General features: G+C 59.9%; 2 protein-coding genes across 2 annotated transcripts; one reads left to right on the plus strand and one right to left on the minus strand.

The window, feature by feature from the left end:
- Positions 1–1581: 1581 nt before the first annotated feature.
- On the minus strand, positions 1582–6680 carry LOC306951550 (glycine receptor subunit alpha-4; the record flags this gene model as incomplete). The annotated part of the gene is made up of 8 exons (XM_079542068.1): positions 6551–6680; positions 6179–6246; positions 5628–5851; positions 5455–5537; positions 5129–5269; positions 4833–5047; positions 4245–4394; positions 1582–1869 (listed from the first exon to the last, which is right to left on the minus strand). Exons 1-8 carry the CDS (start codon positions 6627–6629, stop codon positions 1582–1584), a joined length of 1248 nt encoding a protein of 415 aa, XP_079398194.1. The 5' UTR covers positions 6630–6680.
- Positions 6681–8466: 1786 nt separating this feature from the next.
- PLP1 (proteolipid protein 1) lies at positions 8467–18876 on the plus strand (the record flags this gene model as incomplete). Its single annotated transcript, XM_079541848.1, has 7 exons — positions 8467–8755; positions 16273–16459; positions 16877–17033; positions 17838–18006; positions 18261–18334; positions 18418–18483; positions 18805–18876. The coding sequence occupies 7 exons, from the start codon at positions 8467–8469 to the stop codon at positions 18874–18876; spliced, it is 1014 nt and encodes a 337-aa protein (XP_079397974.1).
- Between the last annotated feature and the right edge of the window lie 4572 nt (positions 18877–23448).

The raw sequence follows: 23448 nt of genomic DNA on the forward strand, positions 1-23448 counted from the left end.
GCTTTCTCCCCTCTCTCTCACAAAAACCTCGCTGGGGCTCGACAGTGTGATGGGGCTGCGAGGTACAGGGCACCCAACAGAGCCGATCTGTGAAACTTGGCTGGGAGCACAGAAGGAGATTGATGTTTGCTTACGAGACTGGCCGTCAGCTGTGAGCTCTGCCTGCCTCCACGCCAGCTGGGGATGGCAGCGCTGGCCCAGGGTGGCACCGCAGGGTTGGCGTAAGCGCCCAGGACAGCTGGCAGCTCTCTGAGGCTGGCGCCTGCCCAGCAAACCAAGGGAAGGATGGGACATTCAGTGTGTGTAGGTGTCCAAGCTCCACCATGGGGCTGGAGCCCCACCCAGCTCCACGTCTGTCCTTCCTCGGGTCCTGTCCCCAAGGCAAAACCCTGTCAGATAAATGGAGACAACAAGGTCTGGGCATAATCTCGGGGCTCCCATTACCGCAAGGCTGGTGCACCCACATCCTTCCTGCAGCTGGGAGCTGCTCCAAGACACGGGGTTCTGGGCAGAGAGAAACCCCCAACACGCCGCTGAAAATCCCAGACAGACTTTTATTTGTGTAGGAAGATCAATGCTTTTTAAAATCCCACCTTTGCTGGAGGTTTGGTTGGCCACCGTGTGCTTGCAGGTGCCAGCACCTCTCTGTTTGGGTCTGTGGGTGGGCAGTGGAGACCTGTGCATCCAAAGGGGCTTCCCCCAAAAAAACGAATCTCTCAAGGCTGTTCCTGGGACAGTACAGTGGCAGCGGCAATGGGATGGAACCATCTTCACCCATCCTGGTGGAGCCCTGGTGTCTCCTCTGGATGCTTTTTCTCTTGGGGATCATGGGGATGCTTGCCTCATCTGTGAAATGAGTGCGTGTGGCTCAGCAGGAGCTGAGAAAGTGGGTGCTGGGGGCTCCTGGTTACTGAAGAGAGGGAGAGGGCAATTCCTGCTTGAGGAGCAGGGAGGGAAGCTGGGGCTGAGGGTGGGATATCTGCCCGGACTGCGCTGCCCTTTGTTTGCGTCCCTTGCCATGGTGCCTGGCACTTTGCTGTGCCATGGTGTTCCCAAGGCTGCTGAGAAAAGGGGCAAATCCCATCTCCATCCTGCCCACAGAACTTGTGGGGCTGCAGCAAAGTACCCCGTCAAAGATACGTGCCCCACCTGGGGCTTGCTGTGAGTGGGGGAAAGGAGAGCATCAACACGTTTCTCTCTGTAGGACCTACGTCAGCGTCACCTACTGCTTTTATTTCCTGCTAAGCATGGAGGATATCCAGGTCTGGAGGTCTGGAAGCCTTGCTGAGTTTTTAAATCGAGGGTTCGGATGCTCTCCTCTCTGGTGGAAGAGCAGATGGCGTGAGCCCACCCAGGGACAGCCTGGGGCCGAGGGAGAAGTCAGGGGATGGGGTCAGCAGGGCTGGGGCTGCCCACCATCTCCCACCACAGAGCTGTGGGCTGTGCAGGGGGAGAGGAGCACAGCCCCTTGCCCAGCTCACTGCTGTCTGTGGCTCGGTGACACAGTGGTCCGACACCCGCTCACAGCCTCCAGGCACATGGCAGCATCCAGCCAAGAGGTCCTTGGGCCTTTTGGGGGCCTCAGGGCACCGGGTGGATGTCCTCTGAGCGCAGCACTTTGTAGACAACCCAATAGAAGACATTGAAGACCAGGAAGGTGAAGGGGAAGACGGCTCGGGAGATGGTGTCGATGCGCTTGGCACGGTCGACGTAACGCCTGCGCAGGGTCTCCCCTTCCCGCAGCAGTGCACTGGCTGGGGGGGGGCTGTAGATTCCAGGACCCTCCCCAGCCCCATCCTTTGCCTGCAGGCAGTGGCCCAGCCCGTAGCCTCGGAAGTAGAAGCGGCTCTCACGGATGAGCTCTTCCTCCTAGAGAGGGAAAGTGCTGTCAGCCGGGCACCCTGCAGGGCACAGGGCTGTGCTGCATGCTCCGTGTGTGTGCCAGCCGTGGCTGTCTGCTTGGGTGGGTGCCAGCGCAAGGTTTGGTGCTTTTCCTGCACATCTGAGGTGTGCAGGCAGAAGCCCAGAGGAGCACAGTCTGAGGTACGAGGGTGTCCAGTGAGCACCTGCCTGCCAACACATCGTGCTCTAAACTGCTCCCAGTGAATCTGTGGGCAGCCCCAGAATCCTCAGCATCCACTTGGGTGCCTGGTGTGGGGCAAGTGGGCCCATGGGGGCGAGGGGTGCATGGGAGGGTGCAGATCGGATGGGGGTGCACGGCGTACAGAGGTGTATGGCACACAAGAGTGCAGAGCACATAGGGGTACATATGGGCACAGAAGGGCGCTGCGAGTGCAGGCACTGTTGCAGCAGCTGCTTGCTGAAGGGTGGAGGTGTGCTGGTGAACAGACAGTTTGCTGGGGCAGAACCGTGCAGGGATGCAGGAGCATCGCTGCCATCAGGGACCCCCAGTCCTCTCAAATGCCAGGGCTGCTTGCTGGGTGACAAAGGATGGATGCAAGCAACGGAGGCCCTGCCCTCACCCTCCTTGCTGCCTCCCCACAAGCCAGCAGTGCCTGCGCTCCTCCCCACCGACAGCTGTGCTTCATTAGTGAGCTGTTTCATTAGGGAGTCACATTGGCCCAGCTCATTTACACTCTATGTGTGTCCATGGTGTCCCCACTTGGAGCTGAGGACATCCCCTTCATTCCATGCCCACAAGCAGTGTGGGTTTCGGGTCTCCATGCCTTCTCCAAGCAGCGCTGCCCACTGAGGTGCACGGGGCAAAGAGCTGCATCCTGCCCTGCATGGGCACCCAGCAGCCGGGGGCTCTCATGCAGAGAGCTGGGGATCTTTATTTAACTCAGCACTCTGCCGGTTAAGCAAGATTTCCCAGCGGGGAGAAGCAGCAGAGGCTGAAATTGCTGAAATGCGCTCGCGTGTGCCGCTGAGCTGCTCTGCCCTGCTGCAGAGTGCTCACTGGGGGCACAGCAGGATGGGGGCTCAGAGAGAGCTGCAGCAGCCCCAGAAATGCACAGTTGGGATGTCCTCGTCCCCCAGCATCTCCGCCCAAACTGGGCAGCCTGCCCTGTGCCACCACTCCCTGCCGTGTCTCCTCCCCACGTCTCCAGCTGCCAAGTGCCCATGCCACTGCAGGGAGAGGAGATCACTGCGCTGGCTGATCTGGGTAGGCAGAGCCCCCACCCTGCTCCAGGTGCTGTCAGGGAGCTGAGGAGCACCTTGTCAGGGAGCTGAGGAGCTCATCACCCCAGCACGGTTCACTCCACTGCAAAGGGGGCGGCCTTTGGCCCCATTCTACAGCAGGGGAAACCGAGGCACAGAGCAGGGCGTCTCCAAGGAGCCGGTGAATTATACCTCTGGTCCCCACGGCCATGTGCCCCATGCACATCCCTGCCCTGCTCCTTCCTGCACCCTCACTTGTGGGAAGGGCTCCTGGGTGCTCCTTGTGGGGAAAAGGGGGGTGCAGGGGTGCACTGCCGGAGGGGTGTGCTTTACCCTGGAGCTGGAGAGCTGCGAGAGCGTCGCGTAGGTGTGCTCGCCGCTGTGCAGGCTGCTCGACTGCCCCAGGGACTCCAGGCTGGCCGTCCCGCTGCTCAGGCCCTTTTGGCACCAAACAGAAACAGGACAGCGCGTGACCGACGGCTCTGCCCCTGCTGTGGGCAGAGAGCAGCCGTGGGGGGAGAGCAGCCCCTCCGGCAGCACAGCCTCTGAGCCAGGGGGCACTGGGAGCCTGGGGGACACATCCACAGGGCTTTCACGTGGAGGTCTGCATCTAACAGTGTCACCATATGGCAGGGCAGGCACCAGCTGCTTTCCCTGAGCATCACATGGGAAAGGAAAAGAAACCCTTGTTTCTTCTCCTGCCTTTTTAGAGCGGAGCGTCTCCCAGGGCGGGAGGAGAATGGCACCCATCTGGGGCCGTGCACCACATCTACTCCCTGTCCAGAGCACAGTGCCTCCCTGCAGCCAGTGCCAGGCTGTCCCCCCACATTGGGACGGGCAATGTCAGCCTGCTCCAGGGGACAGGAGTTGGACTCAGTGATCCTTATGGGTCCCATCCAATTCAGGCTATTCTATGGTTCTGTGATTCTGTGACCGCGCGGCTCAGCTCTGGGCATCCCGCAGGGCAGGGAGATGCTCTGGGCTCCCTGTGCTGTCCGGCAGGCAGAAGAACTGCAATGCCCACAGCTCCCCAAGGTGCCACAGGAGACAGCCCTGCAGCCCCGGGGCTCCCCCTATCATCTTAGGGACACGTGGTGACAGCAGCAGCTGCAGGCACTCACCATCCTCTGCCTGCGCTGCCGCCGCCGCAGGCGCATGAATTCCTTGTGCTGCCGAGAGACGAAGTTGACGGCGGCGTATTCCAGCAGAGCAGCAAAGACAAAGAGCAGACAGACGGCCATCCAGATGTCAATGGCCTTCACGTAGGAGACCTGCGAGGGGAGAGGGATCAGAGCTGTGGGGCTGCGCCCCTCCCCACAGTCACAGCTCTCAGAGATTCTCCCCAGAGCTGCGCAGTTCAAAGCTCCAGGAAGCCAAGTTCTCCCGAGGAGAATCCCTGGTGCCAGATGGCTTTGAGTCGTGGTTCCACTGGAAAAAAAAAACAACAGGATAAGACCCTGTAATTGTGCCATCTCTGTTGTTGGTCCATGGATATTGGGAAATACTGGATGTTAGGAAATGTGTGGACTCTGAAAGAATGGTGATCTAGGCTGCCCGGGGAGGTGGTGGGGTCACCATCCCTGGAGGCATTCAAAACTGTGGAGATGCAGCACTGAGGGACATGGTCAGTGGGCACGGTGGGGGGGGCTTGGGGATCCTAGAGGTCTTTTCTAGCCCCCCAGGGCCAGCATTGTGCCCACAGCACTGACCTTGGGCAGAGAGGCACGGGAGCCGGCGCTCTGAGTAGTCATGGTGAGCACAGTGGTGATGCCCAAGCCCACCCGCGCTGGTGCTGCATCCATGTTGATCCAGAAGGACACCCAGGAGAGGATGACGATGAGCAGGCTGGGGATGTACATCTGGATCAGGTAATAGCCCATCTGCCTCTCCAAGTGGAACTTCACCTCAATGCAGGTGAACTTGCCTGCAAGAAAAATCCAGCCTTGTGTGGGTGAGGGGGTCTGTGCCACGCCGGGGGGCAGTCAGGGGTTTCTGGGGGTCTCACCTGTGTTGTAGTACTTGGTGCAGTAGCCCAGGTCCTTCTCGTCCCTGAGGATGAACTGCGGCAGCGTCAGGCCCTCTGCCACCTGCACAGCCTCCTGCTCCTCCAGCCACTCAAAGATGAGGTCGTTCATGGTGTAGCCAACTGGAAAGGTGACAGATGGAGCCACGGGTCAGTGGGGATATGAGCCCATTCATCCCCACCCCAAATGACCTCCCCTTTCCTGCTCAGCTCCCCCAGAAACACAGAGATGCTAGCTTTTGGGATGGGACGGCATGTGATGGGATGCCATGGGATGAAGCAAGGCTCAAACGTCCCCAGGCACTCACAACTCTCCAGCTGCATCGTGCACGTCTGGATGTCCATGGGGAAGTTCTTGAGATCCATGGGGCAGGACAGGATCAGCGTCAGCCTGCAGGAGGCAGACAAAAGAGAGACTGGCTGAAAGATGCCCAACGGGAGCAAGAGACAAGCCCTGCGCCAAAGGAGAAAGGCTCAGCACCTGATGCTGTAGAGCACGTTGCCGTTCTTGAAGATGCGCAGCAGTTTGTTGTCGGTGGTGACCTCGTGGAAGTTGGCCCCTTTCTCATTGGCAAAGAACAAATCTGGCTTCCAGATGGAGTCGAGCATGGAGGGGTCGAGGTCGAGCGAGTCGTCGGGGTACTCGCGGTAAGCCAGCCGGGGGTCGTTCCACTGCTGCCGCAGGAAGACGTTCACACGGTAATCCTGGGCAGAGGGCACTCGTCAGTGGGAGCCCCACAGGGCCGGGGGGAGGAGGAGGTTGATGGTCTGAAGGCTTTGCAGCAGCACAAATAGGCTTTATAGGGCTTCCCCAGTGCAGATCCTTGTGCATTTGAGGATGTTGGGGGCAGCAGCCTGTCACAGTGCTCCGGCTCCAGGGGGATCTGTGGGAGCCCTGAGCACCGACACAGCCCTGGCCCTGGCACTAACACACACACACACACACACACACACACACACACACACACACACACACACACACACACACACAGGCAGCATCCCCTGCTGAGGAGCCTACTGCCAAACCCTCACCATGGTCGTCTCGGTGACGGAGCCGAAGCTGTTGATGAAGATGTTGCACGTCACGTTGACGGGTGGACCTGGAAAACAAGCAGGCAGTGTGCAGCTCTCACTGCTCACCAGCACCATGTTGGTGTGGGCACAGACCCTGCACCCTGTGTGTGCTGAGCAGCCCTGTGCCCACTATGGTCACCCCATGGGGCATGTAGGGGAACCCCCCACCCCCCCCAAAACTGCCGTGGGAAAGCAGGCACAGACAGCACGGGTACAACTGAGGAGAGAGGAATGTGGGTCAGGGTCCTTTCCCTACATCCGTCCCCTGGGTTTGGGCAGCCCTATGTGTGGGGCACTGCCAGCCCCAGTAGCTTCACACCCTCCCCTTACCTTTGAAGTTGGGTCGGATCCGGGCATCGTACCCTGACGTTCGTCCCATGAGCTTGTCCAGGAAATCAGAGGGTGACATGGGCTGGGGTGCACTGCGAGAGTGGGATTTGATCTCCTCCCTCCCTGAGACCAGCCTGCAGACAGAGGGGGGGGGCTCAGCTGGCTGCCAGCACCATAAAGCTCCAGGCACAGCCCTGCAGCCCAGGGGAGGTTGTGCACCAGCCCCAGCACGCCTCATACCCAAGGCTGGGAAGTGCTTGGGGTCAGGTGTCCCACAGCGAGGACAGAACACAGTGGTGATGGCCCCAAGCTGTGGACACTGGGCTGTCCCTTTGGGTAAATCACCAGCCCCTGCCTGGACCTGTGGGGGCTGTGTGGATACAGCACCTCCTGAGCGCTGGCTGCCCCTGGGCAGTGAGGAGGTGACCAGGAGCACAAAGGGGATGGTGGCACTGCGGAGTGACGCGGCCAGAGAGGATCAGCACAGCCACGGCGAGGAGCTGACATGAGCTCTCCCACGCAGCACTCCTGGTGATGATGGAGACTTATTTAAACTGACCTTGGAGGGGATATTTTCGTGAACGCATCTCCGCCTGCCAGTTCCTCTCCTTCTGTCAGTTTATAATGATCATTTCAAGGAACAATGCGAGAGACATTCGCTCACCACATTGCCAGGCATGCGGCTGTGATGGAGAGGAACGAGCTGGAGATCTCTGGACACAAAGGGAGCTTTGAGCATGCTGCTGCTGCGTCCTGCTCCCATTTGAGGCTGCAGACCCCATTGCCACAAGCAAGGGAGGGTGCTGGGGATGGAGCTGGGGCTCTCCTGGAGCTGTGGGCAGGCTGAACACTGTGCTCCTACCTCTGCTCAGAGGAGTGGGAGTCCTCCCTGGAAGAATCTCAGCTCCTCTGAGTACCAGAGCTGGGGGCAAAGGCTCTGCTGCAAGCTGAGCTGCATGTCCCTGGGCACAGCTCACGGGGCACAGCCTCCCCCGAGGGCCCTGGTGCTCAGCACAGCACCCCATGCATTCAGGGAACAGTAGGGCTGGAAAACACTCCTATCTGCCTGAGAGCACCATCCCAGTGGAAGCGATTTCCGCTGGTGAAATGATGACATTTGGATGCAATTTTCCCCCTCCTCACCACAAAGGCTGCATCCCTCCCACGCTGCCTCAGATACATCAGGACAGGGAGCCCCAGGGGCACTGCAGCCCCCCCACCTGTCCCCTGCATCCTACCTTGTCCCAGTGGCATCTGGGGATGGTAGAGAGGGACGAAGGGACTCGGGGGCTTCAGGTCCTCCACCTAAAACGTTCCATGGGACCTGGGACTGTCCTGAGCACCCCTCCCCCCCACCAAAAATAATAATAATAATAATCCCTGATCTGGAAGAAGGTCTGGGCACCTCAGGGGCGTTGCTGTGATGGAGAAAGAGCTGCGTGGGCCATCACCTGGTGGTCCCCAAGCCTCCTCGGTGAGGGCTGTGCCCCGGGTTGGGGGCTGCAGGGGGCGGGCGGCACCGTGCAGGCAAAGTGCCTGGGGTGCGGGGTCCCGGAGAAGGTCCCGCTGCCGGGGACGGGGGTAAGGATGAATATGGGGGGGGTCCACAAGAAGGGTCCGGGTTGCTCGGGGACGTCTGGATCGCGGGTGGGGGTCCGGTCGCAGGACTGGCAGAGGACGTTTTGGTCCCGTTTGGGAGAATCCAAGTCCCGGCGGGGAAAGCCGGCTCCCAGAGCGAGGGGGGAGGGGTTGAAGGGGGTCCCGGAGGAGGGAGAGCACCGCGCTTTGCGCTCACCTGAGCGGGCCACGCCGGGGCGGGAGGCAGCCGAGAAGGAGGAGGAGGAAGGCTCGGGCGCCGGTCCGGAGCGCGCCCATCCCGCCGCAGCCAGCAGCCCCGCCGCCCCGGGCGCACGGGCATGACCCGGCCGGTGGCGGCGGTTCCCCCGCACCTGCTCCCGCCGCACCGGGACCGCCGCCGCCCCCCGGCCGGCCCCTCTCCTCATAGTCCGGGCGAGCGGGAGCCCGCCGACAGGCTGCGGGCACTGGGAGCCGGGCGGAGCTTCAGGCCGGTGCGGCGGGGAGGAGGCGGGCACGGTGCGGGGAGACGCCCGCCCCCGGCACCCACCGACCCGGGGGGCTCCGCCGTGCGCGGTGCCGGGCGGCCGTCGGGGCGCTTCCCCCGAGGGCGCGTCCTCCGCTGGGACTGTGCGTGGCGGGGTGCGGGGCTCGGGGGTTTATGGGGTTGCACAGGGAAAGGGAGGTGCACGGAGCGGGGGGGGGGACACGCAGACCGGACCGGATGCGTTCAGTTTCACGACCAGGGCTGATGGATGAGATGGAAAGGGGATGTGCGGAGGGTGGGGGTGCGCTGGAGGGTCCACCTGCAGCAGCACGGAGCGCGGGATCCTTCCTTCTGCTTAGCTGTGGGGTCTGGGGCAGTTCTGCAAGTGTAGGGACCCCGAGGAAGGGCATAGCATGGCTGCGAGCTTGCTTTTCTCAGCTGCGCATCATATGCAAACTCCTGAAATTGCCCTCATTAGGGGCAGGTGAGCTCCTTAGCGCAGCCTTCTGCCCCCCATTAGGGGAAAAACAAATGGGGGCAGCCAGGAGCCACGAGGATGGGCAAACTGAGGCAGAGGGAGTGCAGCTGTGGGCTGACATCAACACCTGGGGTGGCTGAGCAGCACACATTGCCTGTGGGGGCCTTTTGTGATGAATGTGTGAGGAAGGAGACAGCATTAATAAAGAGAGAAGTGCAGAATAAGTGATTCCTGGTGGATACATCGCTCAGGTTTTCGTTCACCTTACCGCACCTGGCTCGTGTCGTTTATTTGTACTAACCGCATTTTAGTCATGGCTGGGAGCAGCCATGGCTGCAGGGACCCCCACACGGTGCTGTATGGCAAGAGGGGGGCTGCGTGCCCCCCCCCCGTGTCCCCCTCACCCCACAGAGGGGCCGTGCATTTCAGCAGCGCTCTGCTGGACCCCGCGCTGCCTTCTCCTGCCCGCCCCGCCGGCTTTGATGGAGCAGGGAAACGTGACAGCCAGCAGAGCGGTGCCCAGGAGGGTCCTCCGTTGCAGCCGAGGGCCGGGGGGGGGGGGGGCACGGCGCTGCGGGGCGGTGTGCGGGAGGAGCAGCCCTGCTGGCGCGGAGCTGGCAGAAGTCTCCTCCGATTACTGTTGCCATTAACGTTGATGGGGCCGTGAGGTTGTGATTGGGATCTGGAGCCCGGGGCACACGGCGAGCGCTGAGCGGCAGCTCCATCGCAGCGGTGAGCTGAGCTGACACCGGCGGGAGGAGGGGGGCAGCTCTGTGCTCAGCCCACGGGGAAAGTGGGGCATTGAGGGAGGTTTTCCTGCGAGAAGCAGAGCTGCTGGGTGCTGCCACCCCCGGGGGCACACGTCCATCCTCAGCATCCCCAGCGTCCCTGTCCTGTTCCCATCAACCTGGCAGTGCCAGGCCCTGCCAACAGCGGCGGAGGTCGGGGCTGCTCAGCCAACATGATTTCTTCTCCATTCCCTTCTCCGTCTCCAAGACACATCAAACTGTTCCCCTGGGGATCTCCTGCCTGGGTCCAGAGCCCTGGGGAGGGCTGTGCCAACCCACCCACCTGTCCTGAGCCCTCTCTGCTGCTCAGCCCCCACAGTGCCACAGCTGTGGATCTAATCCTGCCTGATCCATGCTGTCATTCTTTCCCAGCCAGCACAACTCCAAGAGGCTAAGGCCTCAGAAACATTCTTTTTATCCCTTTTTTTCTTTCCCTGCAAAAAGGCTGATGGCTCCATCTCGGGATGAACAAGTGCTGGAGGATCAGTTTGGTGGCACGGAGGGGAGATGAGGGAGGGCAGCAGGCAGCTCCCTGAGCCTCTGGTGCAGCATCGCGGCTGGTTTGGTGCTGCAGGAGCACATGGAGCCTGGGGATGTGCAGCCCAAGCCCTGCTGCCAGCACTGGGCTTCTCCCTTCTGCTGTCAGGGTGGCAATGTCTTGCAGAGGGACAGATGCCCCTAGGCTGGACGCAGGCATTGCTCTCACTGTGCAAACATTTGGAGGCAGCTAATGGGGCGTGAGATTAATGTCACAGAAGATATGCTCCCGAGCGTGGCTGAGCGTGGCCCCATCCCCGTGTGTCCCTGCGTGTCCCCACGGGCTGCGGCTGCGTCCCTCAGAGCATCTCCTCCAGGGCTGCTGAGTGTGGGGCTGCAGAGCTGCTCAGAAATACCTGAATTTGGCCATTTTCACTCATTTTCTAAGGGGAAAACGGTAACGCAACACGAGCTCTGCCTTTGGGAATTTTGTTTTCCAACCTGAACGCACTTGAACCAACTCTAACTTTGAAACAGCCAGAAAGGACATTTTCAGCGGGCTCCTGGAGCCAAATCCTTTCATCTTTATGGGGAACGTGATGCACTCCAGGTCCCCTCAGCTGCGGGGTGCACAGTGGGCTCGGGAGGAAGGGCTCAGCAGTGCCGTTAGGACACAGCGCCGGGCAGGGCGGCCCCGGAGGAGACTGCAAGGTGAAGCGGGCCGGCGGTCCGAACTCCAACCAATGTCACTCTCCAGTTCCGTGGCGCTTTTCCAAGCTAAAAATACCCCTTGTGCCGGCACGGCGTGGGGCGTGCGCTGCATGCGCTGCTGCAGAGGGACCCGCCAAGGGCAAGGGGCTGTGCGTCCCACCACCCAGCTGCATGGCACCGGGGGGAACACGGCTGGGGTCTCCTTCTGCCTCTCATCTGCCAGCCCTCAGATTGCAGGGCCGCGGCTCCATCCGCCTCCGCTGTGCTCCTTCATCCTGCGCCGCGCCGCGCCGTGCTGGGGTCTGCATCCGCAACGGGATTTTCCAGGTTGTGCCATAGGGGTTCGGTCCCCAATGGCAGGGAGGGAGCTGCGGGCGGAGGGATGACCCCGTAACCTTGGCAAAGCAGGCACGCTGAAAGGGGAGATTTAATTTAGATAAGTGTCCAACAACACTCTCGGGGCCGCGAGCAAAGCCTGGCACTGGTGCCAAACCGCTCAGCGGGGTGACCCACCAGGGTGACCCAGCCCTGCCTCATGTTCCTGTCTCTTCTCCTTGTCTGTGGGTCACCCTTTTGCTGCCTCGTCCCCAGAACTGCTCAGCACCAGGGCTGGGTCCCTCCTGCTGCTGGAGAGGATGCTGAGGGGAGGATGCTTAGAGCAGGTCAGGCTGCTCTCACCAGGAACATTCCCATCCCTGCTCCCAGCAGTGATGCTGCCTGCTGAGGCCCCGCTGCTCCCATCACCCACGGCATTTCCAGATGCTTTGGGGAAGATCTGCTGGATTTTGACACCACGAAGCTCCAGCCCACACCTCCCCCTTCCCTGCAGCCTGTGAAAGAGTTGCTGCGCAGCACAGAGGGTGTTGTACCCACAAAGGCATCACAGGAGATGGGGATGGGGTCCCCGAGGTCTGCTCCCCACTTTGGGATTCCCATCCCCCTGCATCCCATGCATGGTTGCCATGCCGACAAGCATCCCATGCTGTTGGATGCTGTCGGAGCTCCGTCGGCTTTTCTCGCCTCCACATCTCCGTGCCCCCAGCCCCAGCGGTCTCTGAGGATGGAGCAGAAGGAGCTCAGCGGGAGCGGCGTTAACCGCAGGCTGCCCGGCTCGCCCTCATTGTGAAGGAGTTTTGTGATTTGCTCAAGACCCCCCCCGGAGGGCCGAGCTTGGAAAACGAAGCGTTACACATCTGTGGCATCAGGCGGTGAGTGAAGGAATGAGAAATCAGCCTCCCTCCCTCTTAGCCCTCCTCCCCCCCCCCCTCGCCTGGCACGGCCGCTGCCGGGGAGATGAAGGATTTGTTTAATTAGACTGCAAATCCTCCTGCTGCAGCACAGATGCAAAAGGCAGTGGCTGCATCCCGGGGCTTCACGGTGGTGGGGCTGCCATCATCGTCTCGCAGAGCCAACAGTGTCATGGCGTGGGCTGAGGGGACGGGGTGGTGGCTGCAGGGGATGGGGCTTCCCTGCCCTAAGGGCTTCCCTGCCCTATGCTCTGCTATGGGGTCCTGGGGTTCCCACTGCACATCCTAGCAATGCCATCTCTTCTCTGTCCCCTGTCCCGTCCCTGTGCTGGCCTTGGCCGTGGTCCCTGCACAGCTGCTGGCACAGAGGGGTTGCACCACGGCACCACCTCAGCACATTAATAACTGGAGCAGCAAACGCATCCCTGTCCCAGAGCCACCCCAGCAAGGAGACCGCATGGCATCAGGCTGCTGTAGCCACGTGGAGGGGAGTGGAGGGCGAGGGAGGGGGTGGGACTGCTGCTCTCTGCCCAAAAACCAAAGGGGTTAGTATGGAGGGTAGGTGGGGAATGCAGAACCAGCATGGGATCTGGGGGAGAAGTGTGGGGCAGGGACAGCCAGGGGGCCCACGGAGCCAAGCGGCTTCACTCTGTGCAGGCACTGCCAGGCACCGTTTGTCTTTGCATCCCCAGGTTTTCTGCAAGGTAAATGAGCACAGCTCCAAAAGATGACCCCACGGAGGGCAGACCAGAGGAATGAGCCACCAGGGGAGAGAGGCAGCCACTGCCCTCCTCGGCAAAGGAGAAAGTCAGGAGATGCGAAAGGCAAAGCTGCTGGCAAGGAGCATCACCACTCCACTGAGCCTCCATGGGGCTGGGGAGCACCGCCTGCCCTTCAGCTCTCCTCCCCGTCCCCCAAAGGCCTCCAACAGCTTTGCTTTTCTTTTCCTTAATTTTTATCTCTATTAGCACGTTTTGCAGCCTCCCACCCTCCCCTATGGGAAAGGGGGTTCACCCCACCGATGGGTGGATGGGGGAAAGCAGAAGGAGAGCATCAGGCTGGCCCGGGGAAATGGCTGCTTAAAAATAGCTGCAAGGTTCTCTGGTGTGACAATAGGCACCTCCCGACGGATATGTATAATGGATAAAGGCACTGCACGAGCTGTCACTGCTCCTCCTGGGGACACCAGCAGTGCGACCACAGCCTGAGCAAGCAGCAGCACCCAGGGCTGATCACAAAGGTGTCCTCGTGGGAAAGGAGCCAGCGGGGACACGCAGCCAAGAGGAGATGCTCCGTGCCTGCAGCACGAGGGGGTCCCAAAGGCTTCAGCCAAAATGCAAAAGGAAGGGATGAAATCAGGCTGTCATCTATGAGAGGTGTTTTCTTTTTGCTGTGCGTGCAGCTCTGGAGCAGCCCTGCAGCACGGGCAGCCCCAGGGGTGGGGGAACACAGGAGGGAGATGCTAACGAGCAGTAACCAATTACTCAGATTTTTGAAGGCATTTGGTGCAGAAATCGCAGCCCCGCTTCGTTGCTCACATTATCCTGGACGGCATAAAGCTGATGCTTCCCCCCGGGGTGTTGAAATAAAATGCAAGATCTTGAATTTCTGCAGAAAGAGAAAGAAGGGCTCATCGTTTTTTCGCCTAACATCATTTTTCCCTCTGGTGCCTGGCTCCATCCAGGCAATGCAGTCCCTTATCAGCGAGCATCAGCAGCCCTGCAGATCTGGTTTCTGCAGAGCGCTGGGGGCACTGTGTGATGCCCTGGGGACCCCCAACCCAGCAGTGTTCCCAGCCCCGGGGACAGCCAGGCCCTGCCACAGCACAGCCTGGCACAAAGCAGGGCATTGAGGGACACAGCGGGGCTTTGTCTGCCCGCTGAGAAGGGCCCTGTTGCCCTCTGCAGGCATCCCCACCCCTGTGCTGACCCCCCCCCCCCCATGGGGGGGACCTATGGGAGGTGGGCATCCAAGGAGCTGACCCCCCTCTGCGTCCCCATCCCTGGATGTGCCCCCATCCCTTGAGGACCCCATGGAGGAACCCCCCCTGCAGACTGTGCCCATTGGAGCTCTGTCTCCTGTCCCACGTAGAGCCCGAAAGGATGGGGACGGTGAGAGAAGAACTGCCGTAAAAACAGGGAGAGCAGAATTCCCATCAGAACACCCACTCCGGAGCACCCGAGGCTGAACACAGAGGTCTGACACTTTAGGGGACAAGGAGGTGACAGAGGGGCAGCACTGCATCCCATCGATCCCACGTTGCCACAACACACACCTACAGGCACACACACCCCAGCCAGGACTGGGGGTCCCCAGCCCACTGCAGAGTGGTTGTCCTGTGACCCCCAGCCCCTTTATCCCTTCTACAAAAGCATTCCCCCCCCCCCCCCACCCCCACACACACACACACCAACCCCTGAAGTTCTATTTTGCCCACGCGCAGAGCAGCTGGCAGCCAAGGGGTGCATCTGGGGAGGGGGGGCTAGGGCGGGGAGGGACGGGGGCTTGTCCCTTTAAGGGGGGTGGCTGTCACTCAGAGAGCCCTTTTCTTTGCTGGCGAGTGGGACAGGCACCCAGAGGGGACAATACAGGGCGAGGGACAGCCAGGGGAGGCGAGGGCTGCAGACAGAGCCAAGCGCACGGGGAGCTGAGCGAGTCGGGTGCCATGGGTGAGTATGGGGACATGGGACAGCTGTCACAGCTGTGGGGGGACAGCCCTGGAGCAGAGAGCCCAAAACTTTTCCCTGGCACTGGCAGGCTATGCAGGTGAAGCTCCCATGGGTGGCAGGGGAGGAAGCAGGGATAGCGTTTTCCTTTCCCATGCGGCTTCCTGTCCTGATTCCGCCTCCTGGGATGGACTCCATCTGTCCAGGAGGGTGGAGGGGAACGAGCTCAACCCAGGGCTGCAGGGAGAGTGGGGCGCTGAGACCTGTCACAGCTTGTGCCACTTGTGTGCCTGCAGCTTCACGCCTCAGTTTCCCCATCCATACAATGACGGCGTCCTGCTGGGGTGCTCTGATGGGGGGCTCATGGCTGCCACCTTCCTCCTGCCCGCAGCTTTGTGCAACAAGGCCCAGGATTGTGCTGCACAAAGGCTCTTTTTTCTCTCCCCTCTTCCCCTCCTGCGCTTTCCTATCTCTTTCCCAAAGCTGAAGGGCACGCCAGGCCCTGCTGCATCCCGGTTCCCCCGCTACCCCTGGGATCGGGGCCATCCACCAGCTGTGGGCACCTGCCCCCATGTTCCCAGCTGGGAGAAAAGAAATACTAAAAACCTCAAGTCTGGTTGGTGCCAGCATCATGCTGCAAAGTGTGCAGCCATCCATCCGTGTGGGACCTGTAGGGATCGGGTGCATTGCTGGGAGGGGGAGGCATAAGGACCCCTCCCCAGCCCCGTCGTGTCCAAGGCAAACAGGCGGGGGGGTCCCTGCGCTCCCCCACAGCGCTGCCTTTGTTCCCTGTTTGCTCTTTGGACAATCCCCCATTGTCCTCTGTGCCACCACGCGCCCTTGCTCTGCACGGGGAGGGGGGAACGTTGCTGGCTGGGACCCCAAGGCTGCCTTGTGCTTACAGGGAGGAAGGAGATGGGCGCTGCGGGGTCCGTGGGGGGAGCGTGGGTTTGGGACTGCTTCCAGCACTCTGAGCGCTTAAGGAACTCAGTGCACAACAGCCGGGGAGGGGGGGAGCTGTGCCCGCTCTCTGCACCCCAACCCCAGCCCAGGTTCCATAAGCACAGCACGATGGCAGCCCAAATAGAAAACCCCCAGCACTGTGGCAGCGGGGAGCCCATTAGCAGCTTGTTGGTTTGCTCCCACTGGCATCACGCTGCATCGCCCCGCATCTCCATCTCGCTCGGCTGCCGGTTTCCCACCACGCCACATTGCTGCTCTTTTAGCGCCACGACAAATTGTTTCAGCATTTTTCCCTTTATCACCCTAAAATCCCCTCTTTCCGCCCCGCAGGTCTGTTGGAGTGCTGTGCCCGCTGCCTCATCGGGGCACCCTTTGCCTCGCTGGTTGCCACTGGGCTCTGCTTCTTTGGAGTTGCGCTGTTCTGTGGCTGTGGGCACGAAGCCCTCACTGGCACTGAGCAGCTCATTGAGACCTACTTCTCCAAAAACTACCAGGACTACGAGTATCTCATTGATGTGTAAGTAACAGCGCGGGGCTCCTCGCGTCTCCATTGTGCACGGTGTGCCGCTGCCACCCGGCCCTGCTGCCACCCGCTGGGATCAACGGAGGCCATGCTCAGCCCTGGGCAGCCTCACACGGGCGCTGTGGCTCCGTGGCAGCTGCTCCTTTCCTTTTCACCCTGTTCTTATCTGACCCACGCCAGGTGCCGTGGGGTGCACAGGACAGCCGCACCAGGTAGGTATGGGGGCAGGAGGAGGCCCTGCTTGGCAAGGCGCTGCCCCTTTCATCAGCTCCACTTGGGGAAGCAGCTTTGTCCCCCCAGGAAGGTGACACCCCATTCCAGCTCCCCAGGGCTGTGTTGGGCTCGGGGAGGGTAAGTGGGGCTGTGTGCCACAGCACCGCCTGAGCATCCCCACCGCTCCTCTCCCCATAGCATCCACACCTTTCAGTACGTCATCTATGGCACAGCTTCCTTCTTCTTCCTCTACGGAGCCCTGCTGCTGGCCGAAGGCTTCTACACCACCGGCGCCGTCCGGCAAATCTTCGGGGACTACCGGACCACCATCTGCGGCAAGGGCCTCAGCGCAACGGTAACTGGGGGCCCGAAAGGGAGGGGAGCGCGAGGCCCCCAGCGAGCTCACTCTTTGCAGCGGGTGTGTCAGTGTTTGGGAAAGTGGCTAGGACATCCTGACAAGGTGATCTTAACCGGGGTTCGGCACCCCATCGCGCGCCTGCAGCGGGTTTGGCGTTGGCTGAAGGGCAGGAAACGGCGGCCGCCCGGGGATCGGGGCGTACCGAGGGGAAGCGCAGCCCAGCAGCCCTCCCCGAGGCCAAGCGTGTCCCCAAAGCTGCCAGTATGGCCGTGGCATTTGCCAGCAAACAAATCGCTCTGTGCTTAAGAGAGCCATGAGCATCTCTGCAAGGGCAGTGTGTGCTGTCCCTGTTGCTGTCCTGAGTGGTGCCCAAGGACTGGCGCCCAAGTTCTGGGAATGGCCTCGGGGAGCAGAGGGGAACGGCTGCGGTTCCCTTTGGGTTCGGTTGGGGTGGCGCCGTGGAGGGAGGGCAGCAGAGTGGGTCGCTCAGCTCAGGGGTTTTGCGGCTGCTCTCCCGCAGAGGTCAAACCCCACTGGCTGAGGAAATCACCCGGTATGGGAAGCGGCACCACTGTGCCACAGCCAGTCGGTCCCACATATGTGTGGTTGGCCCCAGTGCCACCCAGCTGGGGCTGGTGGTCCGTCGGGTGTGTGGGGCTGTGTTGGGCACAGTGGGCGGTGCATCCCAGCCCTTCACCTGCCCCGTGCCCAGCCCGCCTGGGGACCCTCGCGCTCCCCTGTCCCCATTCCCAGCCACGCTGTAACCCTCTTTGTGCCCTCGCCTTGTGCTGCCCCTTGCAGTTTGTGGGCATTACCTACGTCCTGACCATCGTCTGGCTCCTGGTCTTCGCCTGCTCTGCCGTGCCCGTCTACATCTACTTTAACACTTGGACCACCTGCCAGTCCATCGCCAACCCCACCAAGACCACTGCCAGCATCGGCACGCTGTGCGCGGATGCCAGGATGTACGGTGAGCACTGCATTTCCATGGGGGGTTACAGCAGCCAGGAGGGGTCTGGGCTGGAGAGGTTGGAGAGTCTGGGGGGACGTGGCTGGGCCAGAAGCACCAGCACGACACAGGCAGTGCAGGATAGACCTGTCCTCCCTCTTTGCCTTCCTCCTGGTGATGGTCCCCAGCCCAGCATAGAAAGCACATCCCACAACCCAGCATCGCTGCGGGGCTGAGCAATGGGATCGTTGGCTCACCCTGATCTGTGTCCCCAGGTGTCCTGCCCTGGAATGCATTTCCTGGGAAAGTGTGTGGCTCTAACCTGCTCTCTATCTGCAAGACCAGCGAGGTGAGCCCCTTGCAGTGCTCTCTGAAGCCCCCATGGGGCTGAGCAGAAACCTTTGGGAGCTCAACCCCCATCTTCCCTTGCAGTTCCAAATGACTTTCCACCTCTTCATCGCGGCCTTTGTGGGGGCTGCCGCCACGCTGGTCTCACTGGTGAGTCGCTGCTCCCGCTGCCCGGCCGTCCTCCTCCACCTGGCAAGGAGATGGGGGCAGAGGACAATGGAGGTGGTGGGCAGAGAAGTGACAGAGCCCGAGCTTGTCTCATTTTCTGACAATAAGGAGGTGGTGGGGGAGGCGGCCACTGGAGGGGATCTGGAGGGGCTTTAGGAGACCGCCGGGGGCCAGTCCCACATTGGCACTGCAGTGTCCTGCCTTGGCCACGGGGCTTTCTGCTGGCCAGGTGCTGGGATGAAGGGTGCTGGAGCACCGTCGTCCTCCTCCTCCTCCCCTGGCTCATTCTCTTCCTGCCCGCAGCTCACCTTCATGATCGCCGCCACTTACAACTTCGCCGTCCTCAAGCTGATGGGCCGGGGCACCAAGTTCTAGCCGGCGAGGTGGAGCCCAGCCAGACACGCACCCTCCTTTCCTCTAACCCCGAGGCTTTAACACTGCAGCCACCCGACACCAGGTCTCCTGCCTTAACGCTGCCTTCGCCGCTGACTCCCCTCCTCTTCCTCCCTCGCATCCATCGTGCTGAGCGTGACCAGGAAGAGCTTCCCACCAATGGACGCCTCTTCATGCACTTTTCTCTCTGTGCTCATCCATAACCGGTTCGCTCTAGGGCCAAAACCAGCAAGAGAAGAGGAGGGACTCACTCCGGTGTCCCAACGTTGCCTATAGGGATGAGCAAAAGCCTTCGTGCTCCTGGGAGGCAGAAATCCATGTGTAGGTTGCTCCAGGAGTAGCGTGAAGGAGGCTCCCTAGAGAGAAAAGGAAGTTGGCCGGGTCCCGGTCCCATTGCTGGAGCCTCTCCTGGAGCTGACTGCCGGCACCTCTCCTGGAGGGAGGATGAGAAGGATTTTTTTTTTCCCCTAGTAAAGAAAGATGAATTTACCCCAAAGCGCCTGCTGCAGACAAGGCAAAGGGAGTTTAGGGCAAGGATCTTCCCATTGCGGAGAAGAGAGCGCTGACCCCGATGCTGATTAAGCCCGTGTCCCTAACCCAGCTGCCCCTATTAAAGCCTGGAGGAGTTTGGTGTCTGTGTGCAAAGGGCACCCTTGGCTTCAGGCTCCAGCACCGCAGTGCCGGGTGACGGGACCGCCTGTGCTGTGCTACAGAGCAGAGCTGGAGCAGCGCCTTTGTAGCACAGGATAACCCACAGACAGCCCATCTGCTCCAAACTCAGCCATTCCTTCACGATGGTGCTCTTCTCTCGGGGTGACATTTGCTTCTGTAACGTTTGCTATGCCTGCAGCCTCCGTTTTCGTTCCACGTTCGCCCTCCCCACCAACGGGTGCCCCGCTCTTCTCCCCCCTCCCCGCCTCGTGCTAACGCTTTGTGTTTATTTATTGGAGAAACTACTTTTAATGGCAGACCATCGCTCCATCCTGCACGGATATTTTGTTTTATTGTCGTTTCGTTTTTTAATTTAATGTCTGTATTACGATGATTCTTTCGGCTGGGGGCAGGGATGACGGGTCGATCTGCTGAGCAGAGCGTTCCGAGGATCCTTGCTGCTCAGCACTGAGCTCAGCCACGCTACCAACGCACACGGGCTGGGGAGGGGGAGATGGGGAGAAACCAGGCAAGATCTGGGGGGTCCATTTCACATCACCGCCATCGCTCTTGGCAGGGTTTGCTGGTGGGTTTTTGGTATCGATTTAACAACAAATAACCGGGTCCTCCTTCCCACCCTTGCCCCCAGACCCCAAACACACACACACACACACACACGCACACACACACACGCACACAGAGAGTTAATCGACTGAAAGTGTTTCCTTCACCTCTGATCTAGAAGTTCAACTCGTTAACAAGCAATAAAAAGGAGCAGGTTTTTAGAAGACTTATCTTACAAGATGTATTTTATAAAGATTAAAGGAAATACATTAAAATTAAGAACATTCCGAATGAGATCTTTGTCTGGCTGTTGCTTTGTCGTGCTGCTCCCCTTCTTCCCCATGCCCCAACAAGGGAAGGGCAGCATTGCCCAGCCCAGCCATCTCCTTTGGACTCCATCCCTCCTTGTCCCCACCCAGCAGGAGGGCTCACGGACCCAGCCTTTGTTTGCAGCTGGACAGTCCCTATTTCTCCTCCAGATCCCAGAGTGAAGCAGGATGACCCCGTTTGGGCACGTGGGCAGATTTGGCTGGGCCGGAGTCCCACAACCTTGTGCTCTGAAGGCAGTTGGTGGGATGCTTGCTGCCAACCCACGGGCTGAAGGCACAGGGTTGGTGGCACAGGGAGGTGACTCTGTGGGGTCTTTCATTCCCCACTCATCCATAACCAGCCCAAACCTCCCTCCCCTTCTCGCCCCCAGCCCCCTCCGGGCAGCACTGATGCTTCCCCATAACTCAGCTGGGGGTTGCTCAGCTGCTCCCCCAGCTCAGCAGTGGGGCTGCTTGTTGCATCAATGGGGCCCTTTGTTCCCCACGTTCCCAGATGCCACCAACCTCCTCCCCCCACGCTGAAAGGGCCCCTGTGTGTGGGTGCCATCGGCCATCAGGCAAGAGCGAGATGGGAACAAAACAGCATCTCTGTCCATTGAAAGTGAGCAGTGCCCCCCCCCCGGGGGGGAGTGAGGGTTGGTGACAGTGCGTGAAAGAGGCCAAGGCTTGGATCTGAGGGCTGAAGGACATGCGTGGCCTCTTCTGTGTGCTGCTGCCCCAGTACATGGTGACAGGGGATCTGCTCTCACTTCCCTGGACACCCTGAGTTCCCTGGGATGGCTGAGAACAGCCAGGGAACAAACCTTGCCCAGTAGCAAATCTCATTTCTGCAAACAAGAGCTGGCTGCAAACAATTTCCCCTTGTTTCAGCATGCAGCTGAAACGAGGCTGCAGTTTGCTCCCACCAAGGCTGCAGCAGAGCAAGAAGCCCTGGAGCAGATTCCAAGGCTGCTCCTCGCTGCTCACCTCCTCTGCAGGCGTGAAGCAAATCCCAGCCCTCAGCATCCTGCACCCACCGAACACAGAGCCAGCAGCTCCATGCCGTGAGAGAGCAAAGATGAACCAGGTCCTCCCCCTTGTGAGGACAGGAGAAGGAAAGGGAGCACAGCACCCAGGGATGCTCGTGTCGGGACGACCCGGGGGGTCCCCAGCCCCTCTCGGGGTCACCTCCGAGAGCAGAGCCCCAGAGCCCGGCCCTGAGGATGCCGGCTCCCATCCGCAGCCCTCCGGCTCCTCCTGGTGGCCTCGCACCGCTTTTCGGTTCGAGTGCGACGGGCTGATCCGGTGAGCAGCTAGCTGGAGGTGCTGCGGCCCATCTGCCTTCCCAGAAGGTCTCACCTGCAGCCTCTGGGGCGCCCAGCTGCTTTCAGTCTGGTTTTGCACACCATCTGGCTCTGCTAGCAAGATATCCGGGACCTAAGAAGCAATAGCACGCAGAAAGGAGCGACAGTAGCACGAGCAGATGCTGTGCTTGGCTGCCCACAAAGCTGGAGACCTGCGTTAAATGCGGCCACGTGCCCCCCAAGGACCCCCTGAAGCCATTGGGGAGGAGCTGCTTCACCAGCCCTGCATTTTTCGGCCCTCCCTTTTTACCCATCTTCTGGCACTGGCAGGAACACACAGCCCCTCAGGACAGCACATTCCCAACGACCTCACAGCTGCTCACAAAGAGCCACAGAGCCCTCTGCTGCTGCTCACAACACTCAGATCCTTACCAGGACTTCCGAGGACTTGAAAAACTGATAAGCAAGAAGACATGAGAGGTCAAAACGAAACAAAACAAAGAATAAGTGAAAGGTTCTGTCAACAGCAACAGTAGGCAAGGGCTCTGCAAACACAAGGAAAGCATCACAGAACGAGTGCCCACCCGGCAGGGCAGCAGGAGGAACAGCCCCATCTGCCCCCTTGTTTCAGCATCCTGTGGAAGTCGTGCCAGGCTGCAGCCCCCTGCAGCCCGAGGGGCTGCATCCAACAGCACAGGAAGAAGGGGAAGGAAAGCAGGGCTTGCTGCTGAGAGCCCAGGCTGACAATTAAAACGTAGCGACAGGAGGAAGCGGTGTGAAATGTTTCCACTCCAGAAGTGTTTTCTGATGTACTCCTGAAAAGACAAAACTGATGAGTGGGCGCAGCTTGTAAATAAGTTACACTCAACCAATTCTCTGGATGGATGCACTCAGGAATAACCTTAGTTTGAATAAAATGATGTGATCCCTTCCTGACTTCTCTCTGCCAGAATTGGCCCTCAGAACTGACCAACCAAGAACGCAGCACTTCCCAAACTCGCTTGAATACATCCACATTTTATTTGCTTAAATAAAGGTAGAATCTCAGTGTTACAATTCCAGTTTTGTAGCAATAGCAACAACTGCAGCAGCATGAGTGGACACAGGGAAAGGAGGGCTGTTGGTGCCGAACTTTGCAACAGAGAGTTCAAGATCTGGGCTCCTTCAGGAATTGTGCGTACCTCAGAATAAACTGAACATCTTCAATATATTATACCTCACCTTTGAATGGATTTTTAAAAACACGTAAGCCCTAATGCTTACATTCAGCTGAGTTAAACTGAAGGAAAATCTGGATAGAGGCCTGCAGAGGTCAGACATCGTTAAATAAATAGACCTAATTCCTAAACGTATGCTGCACCCATGGAGGCAGAGCAAGAGACCTGATTTTCTAGGAGCTGCAAGCATTTCCTATCTATTTGTGTGAACGTGAATATCCAGCCCCCTTTCAAAATCAGATTCACCCCCCCCCCCCAGGACTTTGTATTCAAGCCTCAGCCCCTCCCACGTGTGGCTGCCCCACAGAGAAGAGCAGGGTCACCCTGAGTTCCCAGGGGAGACATCCTGCAAGCTCACAGACTGCTAGGGGATGGGGTTTAGCTGCCACCAGCCAGTGTGAGAGCAGAGGCTGCCCTGCTCTAAAGCACTGAGTATACGAGGCTGCTCTATTTGAGCTACACCATTAGCTATCCAGTAGCTCATCACAGTGGGCACTGCACTCAGCAGGA

The sequence above is a fragment of the Tetrao urogallus genome (assembly GCF_951394365.1).
Source record: "Tetrao urogallus genome assembly, chromosome: 13".
NCBI classification, from domain to species: domain Eukaryota; kingdom Metazoa; phylum Chordata; class Aves; order Galliformes; family Phasianidae; genus Tetrao; species Tetrao urogallus.